Source organism: Podarcis gaigeae, assembly GCF_964106915.1.
Source record: "Podarcis gaigeae genome assembly, chromosome: 8".
NCBI lineage: Eukaryota > Metazoa > Chordata > Lepidosauria > Squamata > Lacertidae > Podarcis > Podarcis gaigeae.
Genome location: NC_139684.1, coordinates 9604641 through 9628791, shown reverse-complemented (window position 1 = coordinate 9628791; position 24151 = coordinate 9604641). Strand labels below are relative to the sequence as shown.

Here is a 24151-nt window from a genome sequence, read left to right as displayed (position 1 = left end):
ACACTTTTTGTATACCCCATCTTCCTTCTTTGCACGCATTCATTGGCTGGGTAACGTGTTGCAAACATTTGCAGACGTGCAAATTTTGAAGGCGCAGTTGAGTCGATGCGTTTTTGCTCAGAAATGTGGACCAGGCAGATTTGCATTGCAAATGCAAACCAAATTTCTTTCCCCGCTTCTGCGCAGCTAAGTTGAGGATATCCTCATCTCTCCCATCCCAAAGCAATGGTGTGGAAATTGCTGTTGCTGTCAGGGAGTTATTTACTACAGTTAAGAGTTATACGGCCAGGCTTATGGCACCCCTTTCAAAATCACGGCCCAGTGGCAGTTGGATAATGCGCGAGTTTGTCACCTGGACGAAGGCCGCTTAAAAGCCCATGGAGTACGACATCCGTGCCCTCATTTGAGCCTTAAAGCGCAGAGTTATGAAGGCCGTGGTGAGGCCTGACAGGCAATTTAATACCCAGGAAGGCAGCAAGGCTGGGTTAATCAAAGGGCACGCCACAATGAGTTTGTGTTGCTGCCTCAGAGAGCTGGCTGACAACAGTGGGGCAAGGCCCAAACTGTGTGCCATAAGAAAGCAGAGATAGTCCATGGTGGGGTGTGGGAGACCAGGGTTCAAATCCCCATTTGGCTATGAAGCTCATATTCTCCAAGTCTCTGTGATAGGAATTTTGAGGTCTTAGGTATATGGTAATGTTCATAAGTGTACCAACCAAGCACGTACATAGATCAGCACAGGAAGACCGACCTGGAACCATTTTGATTCCTAAACTGAGCAAATGTTTTCTCTACAAAGTCAAAATGGAAAACATCCCCATTGTCTCTTTCCTCACAAAACCTGTCTTGAGGGCACATTTAAGATATGAGTGGGTGTGAGCCTGTGACCTGGCCCAGGAACTAAGTATTTATCACTACAAAAGAATGGCTAGGCTCCCCAGGCAATCCAGTCAAGTAACCTGCCAGGCAGGAGATAAACAAGGACAGGAGAAAAACAACATTCAAATTTCTGTGATGTATCTGAGGGGTGGTCTTAGGTTACACCCCTTCTGTGATGTATGTATGATGTTTCTGGGGGTGTCTTGATCTACAGGGTGGCAATTTCAAAAGTCTTTATAAGGCCTTGCGTGCCATTTTTCTGGGTCCCTCCTCTCTCCTGCAGGTGGGGGGAGCACCCTGTTGCAACAGTTCAATAAAGATCAAGCTTACTAGCTGCTTTGCTTCTCAATATTCTCTGGTTGGCCTCTGTTATTCTCTCCTACCAATAGGGAACCTATGTAAGGACTCTATATGGGCTCTTGGATACCCCATAAGGGAAAAGGGCAGATTTTTGTTTACAACATCTCCCAATTTGCCAGGGATAGTCCTGGAATTGCGAAAGCTGCCCTGGTTTTCCTTTTTCTAGTTTTCTTGGAGAGCAATCAAAAGCGGTGTGTGTAGGTGCAAAAACAGAGTCCTGTTTCTACTGGGATGGGCTGGGAAGAATACCTGCACCAGAATGAAGGAAACTGTGAAGCTCTTCCTGAAATTTTGAAGGAAAAGGTCACCAATCCGTTTTAAATTTTCAACTGCCATGCTTAGGCAGTTTTGCTTTGTTGTAAATGGAGGCTTACACTGTCTACTCAGAAGGAAGTCCCACTGTATTCAATGATGCTTGCTCCCAAGTAAACTGGGTCAAGACTGGGCAGCCTTACACGGCAATCCTAAGCATTTTTACTCAGAGCTAAATCCCACTGAGTTCAATAGGATTTGCTGTCTCCTGATCACTCTCACAGTTTCTATTATTTCTTCTCCCCTTGTGATTTATGTTAAAGAGAAATTCAGTCCCAAAATGATCTTCAAGGATGATGTTGGAAGATATGTTGCAGTGGACTTGACAGTACAAGGTGAAAAGCTTTTGATGCTTGGAATCTATGCACCAAATGAGGGCAGGTCAGAATTTTTAAAAAATCTACAGGCCACTCTTATGGACTATTTGGATTACTAAATTGTCTTGATGGGGGATTTGAACGGCGTAGTCTCAACAATGATGGATAGAACCCAAAGGCAAAAACTTACTAATGACGGGAGGCTACCAAAGACGTTTTTGGAGATGGCGGACAATTTTGACCTGATAGACATATGGAGATTGAGGAATCCAATGGAGAAAGATTTACATTTTTGCAGATACAAATATATCGTGCAGTCGCCTGGACTATATATGGTTATCTAAAGACTTGACCCCAAGAGTGACTAAATCTGAGATTTGCCCAAGGACTTGTTCTGATCATAATGCGGTATTGACAGAATTAAAATTGTCTCTACAGGGTTCTTTTAGATGGCGGATGAATGATGCTTTACTGAGAAATTATTTGATTGTTAATAAAGCTCAAAAGACCCCTGTAATGGTTCTAGGGGTTGCTCATGCGTAAGTTGTCACCACACCTGGCTGGGTTACCTGGGTGAACCCTTTCTGTCCGGACAGCCACCCATCCGTGGCTGTCTCAATCGCTGGCAGAATCCGTCAGTGGGCGTTTCTTCAACTTCTTCCAGCAAAGAAGTTCTTTGACGCCTAGTCTCCTCCTACTCTCCCTGCGCGGAAGTCTTCTGCGCAGGGAGGGTGTGGGCAGCGGAGGACCCGTGCTCTCCCCGCTGGTCTCCGGCGAGGAGTCCTGGAGCCCCCTCGCCGATTCCCCCATCTGCCCCCCTTCTCCACTGGTGCTACACTGATTTCCTTCCCCAGCAGATGGGCTGCCTCTCTCCCTACTGGGACCCTCTCCGGCATCCCTCTGGAGCCTTCCCTCTGCCTCTGGCTCCGATGGCAGTTCCCTGACAACTCCCAAGGACTATTTTGAGTTGAACCTAAATCCTGCCTCTGAGACTTCTCTCCTTGGGGGTTCCTAAGCTGATGGCTCCCTCCTTTGTATGCAGCCAATCATTGACAGTCTCCTCCTTCTATCTTCAAGATCATGCACCTTGGGTTCCAATCCTTGGTCACACCAGAGGGCTTGTGACCCAAGCTTAGGACATTGAGACGTAGCATCCTTCATCTCTTGGCTAGCTTACCTTTCCCGTGCAGAAGTCAACGCACCGGTCCACAGACATGTTTCTCATGACCCTGCTCACTGGCAAAGCCAAGGAGATGTTATCCGGCCGGCGGAAGCATCCGCGGAATATGGCGCTGCCGTCTAACCAGGAGAGAAGAGAAAAGTGGAAGGAAGGAAGCATTTAATGGCTGAGCTCCCAAAGTCAAAGGCACAGATGATCCTGCAGGATTCCCAAACTGTGCTGGCAAGTGTCCTTTGAGATTAAGCATTTGAACAGGATTTCTAGGATTTCTGAGACTGATCATCTAGATCAGCCCAGATCATCATTTCTAGGAAAAGAGGTGCTGGAACTCACCATGAACGCCTCCTTTGTTCTCTAATACAGTGGTACCTCAGGTTACATACGCTTCAGGTTACAGACTCCGCTAACCCAGAAATAATACCTTGGGTTAAGAACTTTGCTTAAGGATGAGAACAGAAATCGTGCAGCAGCAGCATGACAGCAGCGGGAGGCCCCATTAGCTAAAGTGGTGCTTAAGGTTAAGAACAGTTTCAGGTTAAGAACGGACCTCCTGAACGAATTAAGTACTTAACCTGAGGTACCACTGTAATGGCAATGATGCCCACCTCAGAGGTGGGCCTGATCCAGCAAGGCTCTTGGGGGACTTCAAAGTTGTGTTTCTGAATAATAATAATAATAATAATAATAATAATAATAATAATAATTTATTCTTTATACCCCGCCCATCTGGCTGGGCTTCCCCAGCCACTCTGGGCGGCTTTCAACAAAATATTAAAATTCAGTAATGCATCAAACATTAAAAAGCTTCTCTAAACAGGGCTGCCTTCAGATGCCTTCTAAAAGTCTGGTAGTTGTTTTCTTTGACATCTGGTGGGAGGGCGTTCCACAGGGCAGGTGCCACTACCAAGAAGGCCCTCTGCCTGGTTCCCTGTAACTTGGCTTCTCACAATGAGGGAACCGCCAGAAGGCCCTCGGCGCTGGACCTCATTGTCCGGGTAGAATGATGGGGGTGGAGTCGCTCCTTCGGATATACTGGACTGAGGCCATTTAGGGCTTTAAAGGTCAGCACCAACACTTTGAATTGTGCTCAGAAACGTACTGGGAGCCAATGTAGATCTTTCAAGACTGGTGTTATGTGGTCAAGCATTGGGCCCCCATACCCACCACCACAACATATAAAAATATATATTTGAAACCAACCAGGAGACCATGTGACAAAGCCAACCATTTCCTCCCTGACAGAGTTACCTACCCACCCACTTGTGGGCCATGGGTGGGCAACCTTTAGCTTTGTGTTTCAGGATGCCTCTTGGCACTCCCCGTTTCTTGCAACCCGAACAGGACTATGGTGCCCAAGTGCCAGTGTTGGGCAGGGGTGGTCAATGTGCTGTCTTCCAGATGTTGTTGAACTACAACTCCCATCCGTTGTAGGGTTCCCGTTGTCTTAGGAAAGCAAACAATATCCTGCAGGATGCATCTCACCCGGGACACAGTCTGTTTGTACTACTGCCTTCTGGCAGGAGATACAGAAACATCAAGTCAAGGACAAATAGACTGAAAAATAGTTTCTATCCAAGAGCTGTGGCCTTCTTAAATGCAGTAACTCGATAGTGTGACCTGGGAGTTTGATGGGTGTGGGTGTGGGTGTGGCTGGAATGTGGTTTGTTTGGTTGTTGTTGTTGTGTTGCTTTTGTTGTTTTTAAGGGATGGCATCCAATTTCGTTGCACTTGTGCAATGTTGCACTTGTGTAATGACAATAAAGAATCTATCTATCTATCTATCTATCTATCTATCTATCTATCCTCCCTGACTGATGGGAGTTGTGGTCCAAAACATCTGGACTGCCTTTCTTAGGAGCTACAAACCAAGCCACTGCTTCATGAGTTAACCAATCAAACTCTATCAAGGCTTCCTGAAATAATATTTGAACAGTCCTCTTTGTAGATTTAACCCAAATGACGACTCGAACTGGAATGACAGAGCGGATCCAAAATAGATTAGGTTTCATTCAGATGCTACAAATGCAGCTACAAGGTGAATATTTGGGTCACTGCACATCTCTAGAGGGAGATGTGAAAAATCTTATGGGTTACTGGGATGTAAGCAGACACCAAAGAATTGCATCGTAGGTTAATTTCTGGTTTTGTTTTGTTTTTAAAATCACCTAGGATTTATTGATCCACTGATAAGAGAGCTTTTCAATTACCAATTTTTCTGGTCTTTTAAAATGTACTGATATGTTGAAAATTGACCCCATTCAAAAAAAAAAAATAATAATTAAAGCTCACGAATCTAGAATATTGGTTCTGTAAAGTTTGGCAAATAGCTTTCTTCAAATGAGAGATCAAAGAAAGTCGGACAGTTTTTGGCACTCTGGCATCTGTTGATTTTTTAAATAGCCAGGAATCTGGTAGAACAGTTCCAACACCATATAAAATGGTTTGGTCTTTTAAAAGGGGAAATTGGATCAACTGAAGAAGGGTTAGATGAATTAAAGAAAACGGAATGTGGATCTGATTCACTGAGTCATTTTGATTTTGATTCTGCTATAGATTTTGGAGCATCTTAAAAAGCAGAGACATCACCTTGCCAACCAATGTCCGTATAGTTAAAGCTATGGTTTTCCCAGTAGTGATGTATGGAAGTGAGAGCTGAACCATAAAGAAGGCCAATCGCTGAAGAATTGATGCTTTTGAATTATGGTGCTGGAGGAGACTCTTGAGTCCCATGGACTGCAAGAAGATCAAACCTATCCATTCTGAAGGACATCAGCCCTGAGTACTCACTGGAAGGACAGATCCTGAAGCTGAGGCTTCAGTACTTTGGCCACCTCATGAGAAGAGAAGACTCCCTGGAAAAGACCCTGATGTTGGGAAAGATGGAGGGCACAAGGCGAAGGGGACAACAGAGGACGAGATGGTTGGACAGTGTTCTAGAAGCTACCAGCATGAGTTTGACCAAACTGCGGGAGGCAGTGGAAGACAGGAGTGCCTGGCGTGCTCTGGTCCATGGGGTCATGAAGAGTCAGACACGGCTAAACGACTAAACATCATCATCAACAACCACAACAACAACATAGATTTTGGAATGCAGTTTCTCTGCGTCCTGTGTATCTTGAGATTTCTTCCCCAAACTTAGTATGAGGGTTGATGAGGGGGGCAGTAATCTCTGTTGCTGTTTGGACATTGGCGGACATTTTGAATCAAAATGGTGGACCAAAACATGGTGATTTCATCCGTTTTCTGACATAGGTTTCGCCACCTCTTGAGATATTGTCACCAAACTTAACACAAGATTTCCTGAGGTGAGATGGCAGGCTTTGTGACTGTTTGGACAACAGACACCATTTTGAATCAAGACAGTGATCCAAAACATCCTTTTGGCGTTAACTGCCCACAAGGTTTCAACCACCTCTTGAGACATCAACAGAGTCAGCATAATGGTCCCAGAGGTGAGGATGAGGATCTGTGTTGATGTTTGGATACCAGGTGCTATTTTGACTCAAGATGGCAGACCGAAATGTGGCTTTGACATGACTTTACTCCATTTTTTGTGTGGTGGAACTCACAAATTACACTATCCACTTAAAAACACAATATTTTTTAGTTTCTAAAAAATCCTGGGCAGCTCCAGGCATAGGAGAGAGGAGAAGAAAAAGAATGACGTGAAAGAGAAATTAGTATTATCTACTATAAATTTTTGGAAAGCGTTTTGTCCATCTGTTCTCTTTAGGTTTGGCTGCTTCTCAAGTTATCATTGCCAAACTTAGCACAAAGCTTCCCAAGGTGGGGACGGCAGTCATAATCGATGTTTGGACGCCAGGAGTCATTTTGAAACAAGTTGATAGTTTGAAACATTTCTTTGGCATAGCTTCATCCATTTGGGGGCATAGGTTCAGTCGCCACTGAAAGCATGGAATCGTAGAGTCGAACAGCTCTGACACTCAGAATGTTCTTCCTAATGTTCAGTTGAAATCTCCTTTCTTGTCCTTTGATTCCATTTGTTTGGGTTTTCCCCTCCTGAGAAGCAGAAAACAACTTCCATGTGACAGCTTTTCAGATATTTGAAGATGGCTGTCATATCTCCTCACAGTCTCCTCTTCTCCAGGCTAAACATGACGGGACGCAGGTGGCGCTGTGGGTTAAACCACTGAGCCTAGGACTTGCTGATCAGAAGGTCGGCGGTTCAAATCCCCGAGACGGGGTGAGCTCCCGTTGCTCGGTCCCTGCTCCTGCCAACCTAGCTGTTCGAAAGCACGTCAAAGTGCAAGTAGATAAATAGGTACTGCTCTGGCAGGAAGGTAAATGGCGTTTCCATGCGCTGCTCTGGTTCGCCAGAAGCGGCTTAGTCATGCTGGCCACATGACCCGGAAGCTGTACGCTGGCTCCCTCGGCCAATAAAGCGAGATGAGCACCACAACCCCAGAGTCGGTCACGACTGGACCTAATGGTCAGGGGTCCCTTTACCTTACCTTTATCATATCTCCTCGCAGTCTCCTCTTTTCTAGGCTAAACATGCCCAGCTCCTTCAGCCATTCCTCATAAGACCTGGCTTCCAGGCCCTTGATCATCTTGGTTGCTCACCTCTGCACACTCACCAACTTGTCAACATCCTTCTTAGATTGTGGTGCCCAGAACACCAGGAACGCCAGATAGCGCCTGACCAAGGCAGAATAGCGATATCATCATCAGACTTGGCGCAAGCATTCCCAAGCTGGAGGCAATGGACTTTGTCAAGATTTGGGTGCCATTTTGAATCAAGATGGCAGACCAAAACGTGAGTTTGGCTTGACTTCACCCGTCCTTTTGGCATAGGTTTGGCCAACTCTCAATATATCATCACCAAACTGGGTATGGAGGTGGGGTATTTGTTAATTTTTTTTATTCTTCTTTATTGAATTTCTATACTGCCCTTCATTTGAGGATCACAGGGTGATTTACAATATAAAAACACAAGAATACAAAACATGGTAAAAAAAAACCCAAATACAATACCCCCCCCCCCCAGTTTAATTAATTGTTTAATTAAAGGCCTGGGAGAAGAGTAATGTTTTTTCCTGTTGCCTAAAGATTTGTAATGAAGGTGTCAGAGGAGTCTTCCTGAGGAGGTCATTCCACAAGCAGAGAGTCACTGCAGAAAAGTTTGGGTTCTGGGTGCTGTTTTGATTTAAGACAACGGAAAAATGAGTCTGTGGCATGACTTCACTCATTTTTTTGGTGTGATGGTCAAAACTCACAAATGACACTATTTGGTTTTTTAAAAACACACACAATATTTTGGGGTTTCTACTGATTTCTGGGCTGCAACAGACACTCCTGAAATACTGTTCAAAGGCTACCTTTGAAGGTGACTCGGAAACTACAACTAATCCAGAATGCAGCAGCTGGGAGTGGCCGCCGAGACCTTATAATAGTAGTCCTAAAAGCACAATTCAAAGTGTTGGTGCTGACCTTTAAAGCCCTCAATGGCCTCAGCCCAGTATACCTGAAGGAGCATCTCCAGCCCCATCGTTCAGCCCTGACACTGAGGTCCAGCACAGAGGGCCTTCTGGCAGTTCCCTTGCTACGAGAAGCCAAGTTACAGGGAACCAGGCAGAGGGCCTTTTTGGTAGTGGCACCCACCCTGTAGAACGCCCTCCCACCAGATGTCAGGGAGATAAAGAATTACACAACTTTTTAGAAAACATCTGAAGGCTGCCCTGTTCAGGGAAGTTTTTTTATGTCTGACATATATATATATATATATATATATGCTTTCGTAGATTTTCACGGGTACAGGAATGCAGGTTTTGGTGTCCTCGGGTGTCTTCCCGTGTAAAAGGAGGCTAGACACCACACCCCCTCTACAGTATTTATAGGAACTCAAACATTGAGATCCCGCTCTGTTCCAGTAACAAGAAGCCGAAAGCACCAGCCTGAAGATGACGAGTGAGACCTCGTCGAAACGTCGCCTAGACACCCCAACTTTTACACGGGAAGACACCCGAGGACACCAAAACCTGCATATATATATATGCAGGTTTTGGTGTCCTCGGGTGTCTTCCCGTGTAAAAGTTGGGGTGTCTAGGCGACGTTTCGACGAGGTCTCACTCGTCATCTTCAGGCTGGTGCTTTCGGCTTCTTGTTACTGGAACAGAGCGGGATCTCAATGTTTGAGTTCCTATAAATACTGTAGAGGGGGTGTGGTGTCTAGCCTCCAATGTTCTGGGCAGAGAGGAAGTTCCCAGGCTAGTGTGCCTTTTCTTCTTTTGTTCCTTAATTACTTGAGAGATACCTTGAGTGATTTCTTGAGTGATATCCTGAGTACCACTTAGGTGGGTCATTAGGTGTGGATTAGTTGCTAAAGTCTTTGTGTCTTGACCTCTTGAACTTTGTGAAGAGTTTTCCTGAGAAGATGGCTGTATTGCACTTAGTTGTGCTTTGGCTTGGCTTCGTGTATAGGGGCGAGCTGTGGTTTTGTGGCTTGTGTCAGCCAGATCTGTGTAGGGATTGCAGGGGGGTGCAGCATCCGGAGGTGCCACCATGGATTGGCTACTGGATGGTGTCAGTAATTCATCTGTGGAGAGGGTCTGGGTTTGGGTCTGGTGTGGTTGATTGGTGTTGGCGTTCTGTGTGCCTCTGGATCTGGTGTCAGTTTTTGTGGGGAGGGCTAATTTCCAGATGTCTGGCAAGCGGGATGTGTCGTCACGCTTGTTCATGTTGTGAGGGTGTTTCTCTATCTCGATGGCTTCCATGATTATTCTCTTGTGGTGATGTTCCGTGTTAAAGAGCAATTTGGAATCTGCAAAATTAATTTCGTGTCCTGTTTCTTTCATGTGTTGGAAAAGAGAGGAAGTTTTTTCTTCTTTTTTGAAACCACAGTTCGCCCCTATACACGAAGCCAAGCCAAAGCACAACTAAGTGCAATACAGCCATCTTCTCAGGAAAACTCTTCACAAAGTTCAAGAGGTCAAGACACAAAGACTTTAGCAACTAATCCACACCTAATGACCCACCTAAGTGGTACTCAGGATATCACTCAAGAAATCACTCAAGGTATCTCTCAAGTAATTAAGGAACAAAAGAAGAAAAGGCACACTAGCCTGGGAACTTCCTCTCTGCCCAGAACATTGGAGGCTAGACACCACACCCCCTCTACAGTATTTATAGGAACTCAAACATTGAGATCCCGCTCTGTTCCAGTAACAAGAAGCCGAAAGCACCAGCCTGAAGATGACGAGTGAGACCTCGTCGAAACGTCGCCTAGACACCCCAACTTTTACACGGGAAGACACCCGAGGACACCAAAACCTGCATTCCTGTACCCGTGAAAATCTACGAAAGCATATATATATATATATATATATATATTGCTGGAAGCCGCTCAGAGTGGCTGGGTGGCTGGGGAAACCCAGCCAGATGGGTGGAGTATAAACAATAAAATTATTATAATCATCATAATCATCATCATTATCATCATCATAGTTAATGGGGGATTTAAATTATTTTTATATTTAAAGCAATGTTAAATTTAGTATAGAAAATAAATAAATATAATGAAGAAAAAACCGACCCCCTTCCAATTTATTTGTCCAAGTTCTTTAACAGCGCTATAAGCCATGAAGCCAATGGAAACTCTTATTCCTGTCATTTGGAAAATTGCATCTGTCACCAACATCCGGAATATTTCTAAGCAAGCTGCCATAGCTCCTGTTTCGCCGCTTTTATGCCAAACCACAGCTCTCCAATATTGATCTCTCCCTCTTTTGCTCTCTTTCTCTCTCGAGGGAATTCTACAGTTCTCACAAACTCTGCACAAATCAAAAGCTAAAATTAATCTCTCATGGCCACTGGCCACCAATCGTTAACAGTCACTAAGGTTAGAGCCAATGGGCTCCTCTTTTGATTTTTGAATTTGAAAAGCACTGGTGTGTGTGGGTGGGTGTGGAGAGTATCACAACAACACTTTTTGTTGGTTACCTGAACCAGTGGGGGGTCGATAGATAGAAAGACAACTTATTCCTCCAGCATCAACCCTTGTAACTGTACAGTAAGACTGCAACTTATGTATGCCTTATGCTTCCAGGGGTTGCACTTAAAGGCAAAATCATGCAAACTCAGAATGATCCCCAAAACTACCACCACTGTCAGAGATCTCATGAAACTGGGGGTGCAAAACTCAGGGGCTTTTGCTGCAAAACGCTGCGAAGAGTTGCTGTTAAATCTGATGGCTTCATTCTTCTACATTTTTTCTGCATTCCAAAATCTTAATAATTTCCATTCATTATTATTCAGATATAATAACCCCATATATGACAGCTACAATATTGTGGTTTCGTTCGTGTTGTTATGTCAGGTAATTTATAAAGTTTCAAGTGAGGAACTCTGTAATCCTTATTCTTTCCTGCACATGACAAGTTTCTCCCCAGGATGTTTCCCCATCTATATATGGTGTTTTATCCTTCCTTCCTACAACTTTTGATGGTTCCCGCCACACCTTGGGAGAAGCGGTTATCTCACAGTTTCCAAAAGTCACTGCATCACTTCATCCCGTGATTTGGCTTCCAGTAACCAAGCCGTCTTCGCCATTTCTAGCCTAGGAAGAACGGTCTGAATCCAGACTGCAAATAGTTAATCCAAAAGCTTCTTATCCCACAACTGGTAGACTCCTTTCTTCCCTGACACAGATTTATGGCCAATTGTCCTTATCTCAAATACACTCCTTTATGAATAACGGAGGTTTGGGAGGACTTTGCTGCATATTTTCAAAGCATAGCGTTCCCCCTTCCCTCTCAGTTCCTTTCTTTCACGCACGCAGTTCCAGTTTTGTTAAATTCCAAATTTACATTCCAGTTTCTTCCTTTCTCACTTGTACGTGTAGATTGCATTCCAGGGAGGGTTGCCATATCATAAACGTAGAGAAAAACCGCACCGTCTCTTTCACCGAATGAAATCCCCTCTCAATCCAAACCTTTTAAATCCTTGTAGCTGGGTTCGTTTTCGCAGTTTCTCGTCATCTCTAGCACACACCTGTAGTTTGCCCCAGTTAAAAAACCCCAGTTAGCAGGATCGACGGTGCTTCCAAGAATGGGTTTGGAGGGTCGCTGCAGCCGGAGTGCTCCATGCACCCAGTGCCTTTGCCTGCCCTCACATTCCATGGGGAAGCGAGTGCCAGACCACCAGGCAAACTGTGGGTGAGAGCCAGGTTCCTCTTTCCACCAAAGAGGAATGCAGGAAATGCCATTCCCCCATCATTTTCTGATTAGCTCTGTCTCTCTCTCTATCTGTGGTGTTGGAAGAGGCGTCCATCCCCTGGCGCACAGGAAGTAGGAAAGGCACTGCGAAAACACTTTATAGCCTTTTCCTTCGCAGACTTGCTATGGACAATTGTGCTTCCTCCTGCAGGTTGCCAGCTTGATCTCGCTGCCCCATGGCCCAACAAGGTTCCCCCATAATCTCTTCCCTTCCCCTGCCTGCCTGTATTCTCCTCTCTGCTTTTGACATTTAAGCACCAGCTAATGAGACCCGGCCCACCTTCTTAACTACAGAAGACAGGGAGGAACGCAATGAATGCAAAATTAGAGGCGAGATGCAGAAAAGCCTTTGAGAGCAGGGAAGAGATCAAAAGCCCATTTCAAACTCATTAAGGTAGCTCAAGCACCTAGGCCTTCCTTTCCGTGCATTGCACTCAGTTGGTCGGCTGAGAGTGCTCTGGGAGGGATTCATTCCTTCCCTCCCACAAACACCTTCACGTTTTCCAGTCCCGACTATCCAAGGCTGTAGATCGCCAGTGTTCACAAATGCACCTCAAGCGTAGGATTTGAGATCATGGCGCAGCATCCAAAGGACCTCAGCTTTGGTTTTGAAACCCAAGCTTTCTTGTTGTTGTTGTTTAGTCGTTTAGTCGTGTCCGACTCTTCGTGACCCCATGGACCAGAGCACGCCAGGCACTCCTGTCTTCCACTGCCTCCTGCAGTTTGGTCAAACTTATGCTGGTAGCTTCGAGAACACTGTCCAACCATCCCGTCCTCTGTCGTCCCCTTCTCCTTGTGCCCTCCATCTTTCCCAACATCAGGTTCTTTTCCAGGGAATCTTCTCTTCTCATGAGGTGGCCAAAGTATTGGAGCCTCAGCTTCAGGATATGTCCTTCCAGTGAGCACTCAGGGCTGATTTCCTTCAGAATGGAGAGGTTTGATCTTCTTGCAGTCCATGGGACTCTCAAGAGTCTCCTCCAGCACCATAATTCAAAAGCATCAAATCTTCGGCGATCAGCCTTCTTTATGGTCCAGCTCTCACTTCCATGGGAAAACCATAGCTTTAACTATACGGACCTTTGTTGGCAAGGTGATGTCTCTGCTTTTTAAGATGCTGTCTAGGTTTGTCATTGCTTTTCCTTGTGAAAATAAGAACACAGAGCCAGCTGGATCAGGCCCATCAAGTGGCCAGCCTGGTGCGTGTAGGAAACTAGCAAGCAGGATCCAGGCACAATAGTTCTCTTCTTGCCTATGATTTACAGCAACTGTTAATCAGAAGCTTAACTGTCTCCAACATACAGGCAGAACATAGAGCCATCACAATGCACTCCTGGGGGAGCAAGTTCCATAGTTTAACTACAGCCTAGTAACGGTAAGGTAAGCGATGCGGGTGGCACTGTGGTCTAAAACAATGACCCTCTTGGGCTTGCCAATCAGAAGGTTGGCGCTTTGAATCCCCATGACAGGGTGAGCTCCTGTTGCTCTGCCTCAGCTCCTGCCAACCTAGCAGTCTGAAAGCACGCCAGTGCAAGTAGATAAATAGGTACCCCTGCGGCTGGTAAGTAAACAGTGTTTCCATGCACTCTGGTTTCCATCACGGTGTTCTGTTGTGCCAGAAGCGGTTTAGTCTTGCTGGAAAGCTGTCTGTGGACAAACACCAGCTCCCTTGGCCTGAAAGCGAGATGAGCGGCGCAACCCCATAGTCGCCTTTACTGGACTTAACCATCATGGGATCCTTTACCTTTTTTTTTTAACAGTCTAGTAAAATTACCAGGGGATGCGAGTGGTGCTGTGGGTTAAACCACAGAGCCTAGGACTTGCTGATCAGAAGGTCGGCGGTTCAACTCCCCGCAACAGGGTGAGCTCCTGTTGCTCGGTTCCTGCTCCTGCGAACCTAGCAGTTTGAAAGCATGTCAAAGTGCTAGTAGATAAATAGGTACCACTCCAGCGGGAAGGTAAACAGCGTTTCTGTGCACTGCTCTGGTTTGCCAGAAGCGGCTTAGTCATGCTGGCCACATGACCCAGAAGCTGTAAACCGGCTCCCTCGGCCAATAAAGCGAGATGAGGCTGCAACCCCAGAGTCGGCCACGACTGGACCTAATGGTCAGGGGTCCCTTTACCTTTACCTTACAAAATACCAGAGGGTATGTAGCTTCAGCTGTAGTGAGGGTACAGGGTGGAAGGTCTAGTGCAGGGGTCAGCAAACTTACTGCGCCTCGGGCTGGTGTCTCCAGCGCAGATTGCGCGATGGGCCAGAGGGCGGGGGAGCACCTGCCCATACACGTGCACACACGCTATTTCCGGCACACTTCCGGGTCGGAGGAGCACCGGAAATAGCTTGTGCGCATGTGCATGGGCCTCCTCCAACCCAGATGTGCACCGGAAATCATGCTTGCGCATGCGCAAATAATGCACAAGCTATTTCCGCTGCTCCTCTGGCCCAAAAGTGGGCAGCCGTGCAGCGCAGCGCCAGTGAGAGCGGGTGGTGGCAGCAAGCAATGGGGGTTGCCGCGGGCTGGATAAACAAGTCCCTCAGGCCTTATACAGCCCGTGGGCCTTAGTTTGGGGACCCATGGTCTAGTGTTCTGCAAGACACCCCTGACCATTAGGTCCAGTCGTGGCCGACTCTGGGGTTGCGGTGCTCATCTCACTTTATTGGCCAAGGGAGCCGGCGTACAGCTGCTGGATCATGTGGCCAGCATGACTAAGCTGCTTCTGGAGAACCAGAGCAGCGCACGGAAATGCCGTTTACCTTCCCACCGGAGTGGTACCTATTTATCTACTTGCACTTTGATGTGCTTTCAAACTGCTTGGTTGGCATGAGCAGGGACCAAGCAACAGGAGCTCACCCCATCGCAGGGATTTGAACCACCAACCTTCTGATCAGCAAGTCCTAGGCTCTGTGGTGTAACCCACAGCGCCACCTGCATCCCACAGCTCCACCTGCACATCCCTAATAGCCAACAGCATCAGAGTTACTTCCCTCGAACTATTAGGACACGTTGATCTCAATGCCATCAGCGCCAGGCTCTGCTCCCTTGGGCCACCCTAGTTCTCGATCCCAAACAAGTCAATACTTACACCTCCTTGCAGACTCTTGGGCCAACTCCAGGCGGTAGATTGAGAGTCGGTTCACCCCACCACAAATGTTGTTCTTTTCTCCCTTACACTCCATGTTGCATTCCGAATCACTGACGTTCGCCGCTTGGATCTTGTGGCCACAATAGCATTCGGCCCCAAACTCTAGGCCCGCGAAGAGGTAACCCCTGGAAAGGAGAGAGAGAGAGAAAGCATTTTGTTTGGAGGTTTGGTGGTGGTAGCGGCAGCCTGTGTTCAGATTCAGTGGCTGGACTAGGCTACCCGAAAGCTGAACGTTTGTGCAGCTGTCCTTGGTGCTGAACGGCACCTTCCGAAATCTCATGCTGCGCAGCCCACCTAGAAATTGGCCTTTGCAGATAAAGGATGTCCTCCTTTTTATAATATGCTGAGATAAAACAGCTGCTTAGTCTTGAAAGAGAACAAAGTCAGAAGGAAGGAAAGATGAGAAAAGGAGAAAGCTAAAGAAAGAGAAAGCGGGGAAAAAGGAAAAGGGGGGGGGGGGAGAAGAAAAATAAAAGGACTTCTGGCTCTCTTTGCTGCCGCTACATATGATATTCATTCCTTAAGATCCAACCATTCTATCTGCTATAAGCCAGGATTTTCCCAATCTTAAAATACAAATATTACAAGTTCATTTTCTCTTTTCACGTGCAAAAAGTCCATAAGAAATGTCCTATCCTTAACAAATGTCACTAATGACTTTCCTCTAATTAAACACGTTAACGTTTCCATCTCAGCCACTGCCAAGAGCTTTATCAGCTGTTCTTTGAACATGGCTAAGCCATCTTTGTGCAGATAGCAATCAGGCGAGGGGTGCTTCCACCGTAACTGCCTCACCACGGAAAGGCTGCCTGCACACGGAAGTTGGGAACTGCTTTCTATGCGCAGGGAGCAGGGCTGGCCCACCTGTGGGGGTTGGTGAAGCCTTCGCCCCAGGTATTAAGCTCCTGGTAGCTGGGAGGGGTAGCAGATCCAGCCTCTGAGAAGCTTGGCACTCACTGCCTCTTGGACTTCTGGGCTGTCTCCTCTTCCACCACCTGCCCTTCTCAGCCTCCTTTTTCTCCTCTCCTAGTGCACCAGGCCTTCCCTGGCCTGTCCCCAGTCTCCTTGGGCAGCAGCAGGAGGAGGAGCTGGCCATGGCAGTGCGGGACTTATGGAAGAGGAAATTGTGCAGGGTGTTATTTTCAGTTTTGCCTCAGGTGGCAAAATGCCCTGGGCCGGCCCTGGCAGGGAGTTGTGTGTCAATGCTGCTTTTTATGGGGGAACACATTCTACGGTCCCTGGAGGCCTTTTCAAAAACATTGTACGCTTCCGAATGTGGCGCTGCGTCTTCTTAAGTTTCGTGGGACAACCTCAAAATTTCTCTCGCACACACCGGGAAGATTCCCCTGTAATCCTAGGCGGTCCTGACCACTGAAGATTGGCATCGCCGAATTTTGATTCAGATTTGGGGGTCTGAATCTGGTTAAATCAGGTCCGTACTGATCCAAATTGAATCAGGACCCTATCTGAACCTGTGATCCTAATAGGCATAGAGCATTATATGTATAATAATGAAGATAATACGCAATAATTGTTTGTATTTTTAGTGAACCGGATGGGGACGCTCTTGTTGAGATTAAGCAGCAACACAGGGATTTGGGGGCGGGGTGGGTTGAACCCTGTCCTCAATATCAAGTATATTTAGGAAATTCCATCCTTAGTGACATATTCCCCATCCCTACTACTACTACTACTACTACTACTACTAATAATAATAATAATAACAATTTTTATTTATTTATTTATTTATTTATTTATTTATTTACACCCCGCCCATCTGACTGGGTTTCCCCAACCACTCTGGGCGGCTTCCAACAAAGTATTAAAGTACAGTAGTCTGTTAAACATTAAGAGCTTCCCTAAACAAGGCCGCCTTCAGATGTCTTCTAAAAGTCTGGTAGTTGTTGTTCTCTTTGACATCTGGTGGGAGGGCGTTCCACAGGGCGGGTGCCACCACCGAGAAGGCCCTCTGCCTGGTTCCCTGTAACTTGGCTTCTTGCAGCGAGGGAACTGCCAGAAGGCCCTCGGCGCTAGACCTCAGTCTCCGGGCAGAACGATGGGGGTGGAGACGCACCTTCAGGTATACAGGACAGAGGCCGTTTAGGGCTTTAAAGGTCAGGACCAACACTTTGAATTGTGCTCGGAAACGTACTGGGAGTCAAAGGAAGGAAGACACCTGACCAGTTAGAGAGCTGGGCTTTGGGCTATTGCCTGCCTCAGTTTCCGAGAGTGCTCCTCCTGCTGTTCCCTAGGCCTCAGAGCCTGCTGTGCTTGGGGAGACAGGGGACCCTCTGGTGATGGGTCCTGCTGCTCTGGTTCCTGTGCACTGACCTCAACCCCCTTGCCATCCTCCATCATCCTCGAGAGTCCCATTATACCAACTAAGGCTGTGAGGAGGAGACTGGCCTGCGCCATGGTCCAGCAACAGATACCAGACAGATACCAGATCTCCTATACATCCAGTGTCCTCGCTACAGTCCTGCTGGAAATTGGTGCTCTGAAGATGCTATTTGCATTGCAGGGAAAGCTCCCGTTGTCATGGACACAAATAGCAGCTGGGGGGGGGGACTGTGTTCACTGGGAAAATAACAAGAGGGGAGGGTTGAAAACCTTCTCCCCCCATCACATGGCTGTTTCAATCTGTATCCCCCATCTGCAGGTCCTTTCTCAAAATCTTGGGCTGGGGTATTGTTTAGGGGTTCGGGGGATGCTGTTAATTTTTGGTATCTTTATTTTGAATCCTACAATTTATGTTGAAATTGTTCAAATTGGTTGTGTACTTTTAAAATGTTTTGTTTATGACTACAGTGGTACCTCGGGTTACACACGCTTCAGGTTACATATGCTTCAGGTTACATACACTTCAGGTTACAGACTCCACTAACCCAGAAATAGTGCTTCAGGTTAAGAACTTTGCTTCAGGATAAGAACAAAAATTGTACTCCAGTGGTGTGGCGGCAACAGGAGGCCCCATTAGCTAAAGTGGTGTTTCTGGTTGAGAACAGTTTCATGTTAAGAACGGACCTCCAGAACGAATTAAGTACTTAACCCAAGGTACCACTGTATTTTTGTTATGTTTGTAGTTATGTATTTCTTTTACATGTTGTAAGACACTTTTAACTTTGGAAAAGTGGCACAGAAATAAAATTATGGGTGGACGTTCACAACTAAGTCATTCTCAATTTCCCTACTGAGCCCAACTCTTTGAGACCCTCAAAGACCTGACTGTGAAACAGTTTAGCACGAAACAAAATGATGAGCCAAGACCACCCACCATCCCTCAGCCTGGCCTACCTCACTGGGTTGTTGTGAGGAGAAAAATGGGTGTGTGGTGGGGAGAAGAAAACCATGTACGATATCCCTAAAATCTCTGGAGGAAGGCAAAGAAAAACAATCCACGATAATTAATTCATATTTGAAATGGAATTGTCTTGGGCCAAATGTCCATTGGGCCAATTTCCTGTTGCAGTTCTTGCTGTACAGATGTCGTCTGTGCAAAGAAGCAATTTGGGTTGCTTCTTGGCACTCGGCGCCGAATGATTTACTCAAAGCGAGCAGGAGGAAGCATCACTTTTCAAGAGAAAAAAATCTCCACGTGCCTTATAGATCATAGAGTAGGACACGAACACATTACTTAAAGGCTAGGCAGGTTGGGGAAGCCAATATGATGTGTGTTCTGCGATTGAAGTGATAAGTAAAAGAGACCCAGCAGGTACTAGTGATAAGGGTAGCTCCTGGTCTAGAAAAACAAGGCGGGAAAGGCTCCAGAGATGTTTTCTTTTAACCCAGAATCCCACATCTGAGAAGTTAGCTACATCCTCACTCACATTTCTCCACACCAGGGAAGCAGGTCCTTTGCCACTCCTGGTGCCATTGGACTCCAGTTTCCCTCGCCCCTCGCCATTTGCCAATCAATCTTTGGCCTTTGCTTCTGCAAAATGAGATTTTAGGGAAAGCAGACCCTAACCACATTTCTGCCACTGGCTAAACTCTCTCTTGGTACCCCAAGCTGGTGTGAAAGGTCCACAGAGACCACGTTCCCATCATACGTTTAAAGCACTAAAGACTTGGGATAGCTCAGTTGGTAAAGCACAATTTCAGGGTTGTGGGCAAAAGTTTCCTGCATTGCAGGGGGTTGGACTAGATGACCCTTGGGGTCCCTTCCAACTCTACAATTTTATGATTCTGTGATTCTGTGAATACCAATTGGTGAAAGGAGGGAAAGTAAAGTTATATAAATTTTAAGATTAATTTACAGGATAAAAATTTGAAAAGAGGGAAAGGATTTGCTGAAATGGATAATTGACTTAGAATACAAAAAGGGAGGTGTGAGGAGGTCAGGGAAATAAGTTAATGAAAGATCAGTAATGGGAAGATTGGCTGTATTTTTTATTGATTTTTCTTTTTTGTTTAACGGATTTCAATTCTCTGTTTTTTTCTCTTTTTTTCTTTTTTGTATCTTATCTTTTCTTGTTTAAAATGAAGTTTTTTTCTTGATTTTTCTTGTATTTCCAAAAACTTTAATAAATATCTTATTAAGAAAAAAAAAGATTCTGTGAATACCAGTCATGGCTTCCCCCAGAGAAGCCCGGGAGCTGTCATTTGCTAAAGATGCTGATATTTGTTAAGAGACCGCTGTTTCCCTCCCAGAACTACAATTTCAAGAGTCCCCTGTGGAGAGGAATTGGTTGTTAAACCATTCTGGGAATTACAGCTCTCTGAGGGGAACAGGGGTCTGCTAAAAACTCTCAGCTCCCAGGGTTCTCTGGAGGATGTTGTGACTGATTAAAGTAGCATCATGGTGTAAATATAGCCTGTTTTGATCCTTATCTCCCAACTGAGACCTTGCCTGCGACCTTTGCTCCTTCAGTTGTTAGAAGACCCCTCTTCCCCTCCCAGAGCTACAATTCCCAGAGTTCCCTGGGGAGGGAGACGGACTCGCCCCAGGAATCATAGCTCTGCGAGAAGAACAGGGTCCTCCTGATAGCTCAACGAAAACCACAGCTCCCAGAATTCTCTGGGGGGAAGAAGCCATGACTTAAAATGGTCCCCTACTCTTTTTCCACAGCTACTGCAGGTTCCTCTTGCCAGAGTTTCTAGGCTCCCCGTCTTGTCGAGAGAAGGCCATTCCACTGCAAATGAGGCCTTGCCTCCCCCCTCCCCCAGTGTGGGGGAAAAAATCGATCTTTCGAAATTATCGGGAGGCGGTGTGGGAGGAAGAAAAACAACCATGGGGAAAGAGTCGAGCCTCCGGAGCTGACAGGAGAGAAATACATTTGATGCCTTGGAATTAATGAAGTCCCAGCTCTCTCGCGCCACCCTACCGTTCGGCGCAGTTGTCTTGGCAACGGAACAATGTCATTTTTTTGTAGTCAAAGAAGGACACTCCGCGCAGGGCTCTCCGGTGGGTGTTGTCGACGTAACAGCCGATGTATTTTGCTGTGAAAAGGAGACAGGTGTTAAAAGGAGCTGTTCTTAATTTTAATTTAATTTCCCACTACTGGTGTCACCGGCCCTTGTTGAGGGACACCACAAACAACCAAAATCATTCTTTATGCTTCACATTTTTTTATTCAAGGAAATCAGGGCAGTGTCCCTCCTCATGCACGTCAGAAGAACATGCTGGATCAGGCCAATCCTGTTCTCACAGCGGCCAACAAGATGCCCCAAAGCAAAACCAGCAAGAGCATTGGCTCCCAGTACGTTTCCGAGCACAATTCAAAGTGTTGGTGTTGACCTTTAAAGCCCTAAACGGCCTCAGTCCAGTATATCTGAAGGAGCATCTCCACCCCCATTGTTCAGCCCCCATCCAGCGCCGAGGGCCTTCTAGCGGTTCCCTCATTGCAAGAAGTGAGGTTACAGGGAACCAGACAGAGGGCCTTCTTGGTAGTGGCACCCACCCTGTGGAACACCTTCCCTTCAGATGTGAAGGAAATAAGCAGCTATCCTATCTTAAAAAGACATCTGAAGGCAGCCCTGTTCAGGGAAGTTTTTAAAATTTAATGCTGTATTGTTTTTAACCCATGATTGGGAGCCGCCCAGAGTGGCTGGGGAAACTCAGCCAGATGGGCGGGGTATAAATAAATTATTATTATTATTATTATTATTATTATTATTATTATTATTATTAGAGTCATCTCCTCTCCCAGGGTTTCCAGTAACTGGGATTCAGTAGCCCTGCTGCCTCCAGCTGTGGAAGCAGAGCAGAGGCTTGGTAATGGACTGGACAAGAGCCGTTTGACACGTGTCGTACAGGCACTAACTCCCTTTCCCCAGCCATTTTTTGCCGCCGCCTCAATCTTCCACTTTTACTAAGCCCCCTCAGAGCCTTAAAAGACAGAGTCTAACGTTCAGCCACGATTACCTGAGTTGCTGCATCCGTTCCGCTTAGCGACACACAACACACTGGGTGCCTGAGAGCTGAGGCAGCACTGCCTCCTCAATAGGAACTCTCTCGTTTGCTCCTGAGAAAGTCACGGGGGAGGCTGCTCTTAAAGGGATTGTGAGGAGAGCATGGTCCTTAGCACAGCCGCCCCAGCGCCTGGGGAGAGATCAGGCATTTAGCAAGGCTGCCGTGTCCCAGATTTCTTTATTTCCTTTTTCAGAAATGAGCCTTGAACAACTTTCAGGGAAGAAATTATCCATTGTTGTGTACAACTTGCCCAAAAGCAGACATCGGTCACGATACGATGCCTCGCTGCCTTTTGGCAGGGAGAAAGTGGCACGGGATTCTTTTGAACTAACAGCACAACGAAATCACAACGAAACAGCATCTCTGATCTATAGGCTTAAAGCATGGAATTGGATTCGTATAATTGTAGAGTTGGAAGCGACACCAAACATAATCTACAGTCGTACATCGGAAGCTGAACGCCTTGCGAGCCAAACCTTTTGGCTCCTGGACGACGCAAACCCAGAAGTGAGTGTTCCAGTTTTCAAACGTTCTTTGGAACTCAAACGTCTGACGCACGTTCCATGGCTTCTGATTGGCTGCAAGAGCTTCCTGCAGCCAATCGGAAGCCGCAAACTTGGTTTCCAAACGTTTTGGAAGTCAAACGGACTTCTGGAACGGATTCCGTTCGACTTCCGAAGTACCACTGTATTCCAACCCCCTGCAATGCAGGAATCTCAATTGAAGCATCCATGACAGATGGCCGTCCAACCTCTGCTTAAAAACCTCCAGTGAAGGAGAGTCCACCACCTTCCAGGTGAGTCTGAAAAGCCTTAAGGTCCGTAAATAGCAACACCCTAGAGGTCCCGGGCCCTAAGGAAGTAAGATTAGCCTCAACCAGAGCCAGGGTCTTTTCAGCACTGGCTCCGGCCTGGTGGAACGCTCTGTCTCATGAGACCAGGGCCCTGCAGGATCTGATTTCTTTCCGCAGAGCCTGTAAGACAGAGTTGTTCCACCTGGCCTTTGGCTTGGAATCAATTTGATTCCCTCCCCCTCTTTCTTTTTCCTTTCTCCTCCTGTGATGAGGCTGCATTTTAATGTTTTAATCTTGTTTTTTAAGTTGTATTTCAATCAACTTGTTTTTATTATTGGTTGTTAGCTGCCCTGAGCCCGGCCTTGGCTCGGGAGGGCGGGGTATAAATAAAATTATTATTATTATTATTATTATTATCATCATCATCATCATCATCATCATCATTGTTATGTACTGAAGTTCTCACCCTGGGCCAGCAGGGGGGTACTGTAGATAGTTATGCAAATAAGGGGTCGAAAGTGACGTTCAGTGATTGGATAGTTTTAGAAAATTGTTACAGTTACGTGGTACTGGAGCTCTATATACCGTAAGCAGGCTGACTGAGCCCTTCAGTTCAGTTCTGTTCTGGCCTCTGAATAAACAAGAGCTGTTTGAAGAATCGCTGTGTCGTCTGATATGTTCACCCACAACTTAACAATCATCATCATCATCTCTGGCCAGAAACACAATACACATTTTCTGTGCTATCTGTAAAGTAGCCCTAAAGTGAAAAGGCAGGACCAGGGTGGAAACTGGTGGGTTTCAAGTTTTCTATCGAGACAACCAGGCAGAAGTCAGCTTTGCCACTTGAGTCAGTATGATCCTGACTGGTTGGCACAGAAGACAGCCTGCCTACCCTTCCTGGGGGTGGCTCTCTCTATAGTCCAGCGCAGTTGGTGGCAATGAGGAGGCTTGCAGCTATGGCTGGAATTTCTTGTCCCTGAAACAGCAGCTCAAGCAAAGCTTCATTTTCCCATCTTCAGTTCCTCCACCCCTTCCAACCACCCCCTTGGATGCAATAAAGAATGCAGCGGGGGCCTGTTGGGCAGAAACTTCAGCAGTGCGCATCGCTCAGGCTGTTTGTTCAGCGAAGCGTAGCTACTGCCATTTCTTACGCCTATTAAGGGGGGAGGGGAAGGAGGGGAGGACATTCCTCTCCAAGTGCCAGGTGGGCAGTCAGCTGTTCTGTAATCTGTTAAAGCCATGCCTATTAATATGGCCTGACAAGGAACCTGAAGTCTTACTGATTAGGACAGAAATTGCCAGAGGCAGGAAGCTGTGAAAATATCACCTGCTGAGCCAGCCTCGGAATCACAGAAATATAGAACTGGAAGGGACCCGCAAAGCAGAGGAGGGTTTGGGGAGCACGGTTGGTTCGCCCGCACCGGGCACCGAGCTGAGAGGGCACTGCAACAATGACTTAGAACAGGCTGCCTCAAACTCGGCCCTCCAGATGTTTTGAGACTACAGTTCCCATCATCCCTG

General features: G+C 46.5%; 1 protein-coding gene and 1 long non-coding RNA gene across 2 annotated transcripts in view; one reads left to right on the top strand and one right to left on the bottom strand.

Moving 5' to 3' along the window:
• Positions 1-24151, top strand: part of LOC310849765 — a 320102-nt gene that overhangs the window by 15338 nt on the left and 280613 nt on the right. The window lies entirely within an intron of this gene.
• Positions 1-24151, bottom strand: part of WSCD2 (WSC domain containing 2) — a 57150-nt gene that overhangs the window by 18114 nt on the left and 14885 nt on the right. Inside the window, exons 2-4 of the mRNA XM_083750229.1 lie at positions 20747-20861; positions 15363-15547; positions 3046-3167 (exon numbers count right to left, since the gene is read on the bottom strand). Of these exons, the coding sequence (XP_083606355.1) occupies positions 3046-3167; positions 15363-15547; positions 20747-20861 (422 nt within the window). The remainder of the gene's footprint in view (positions 1-3045; positions 3168-15362; positions 15548-20746; positions 20862-24151) is intronic.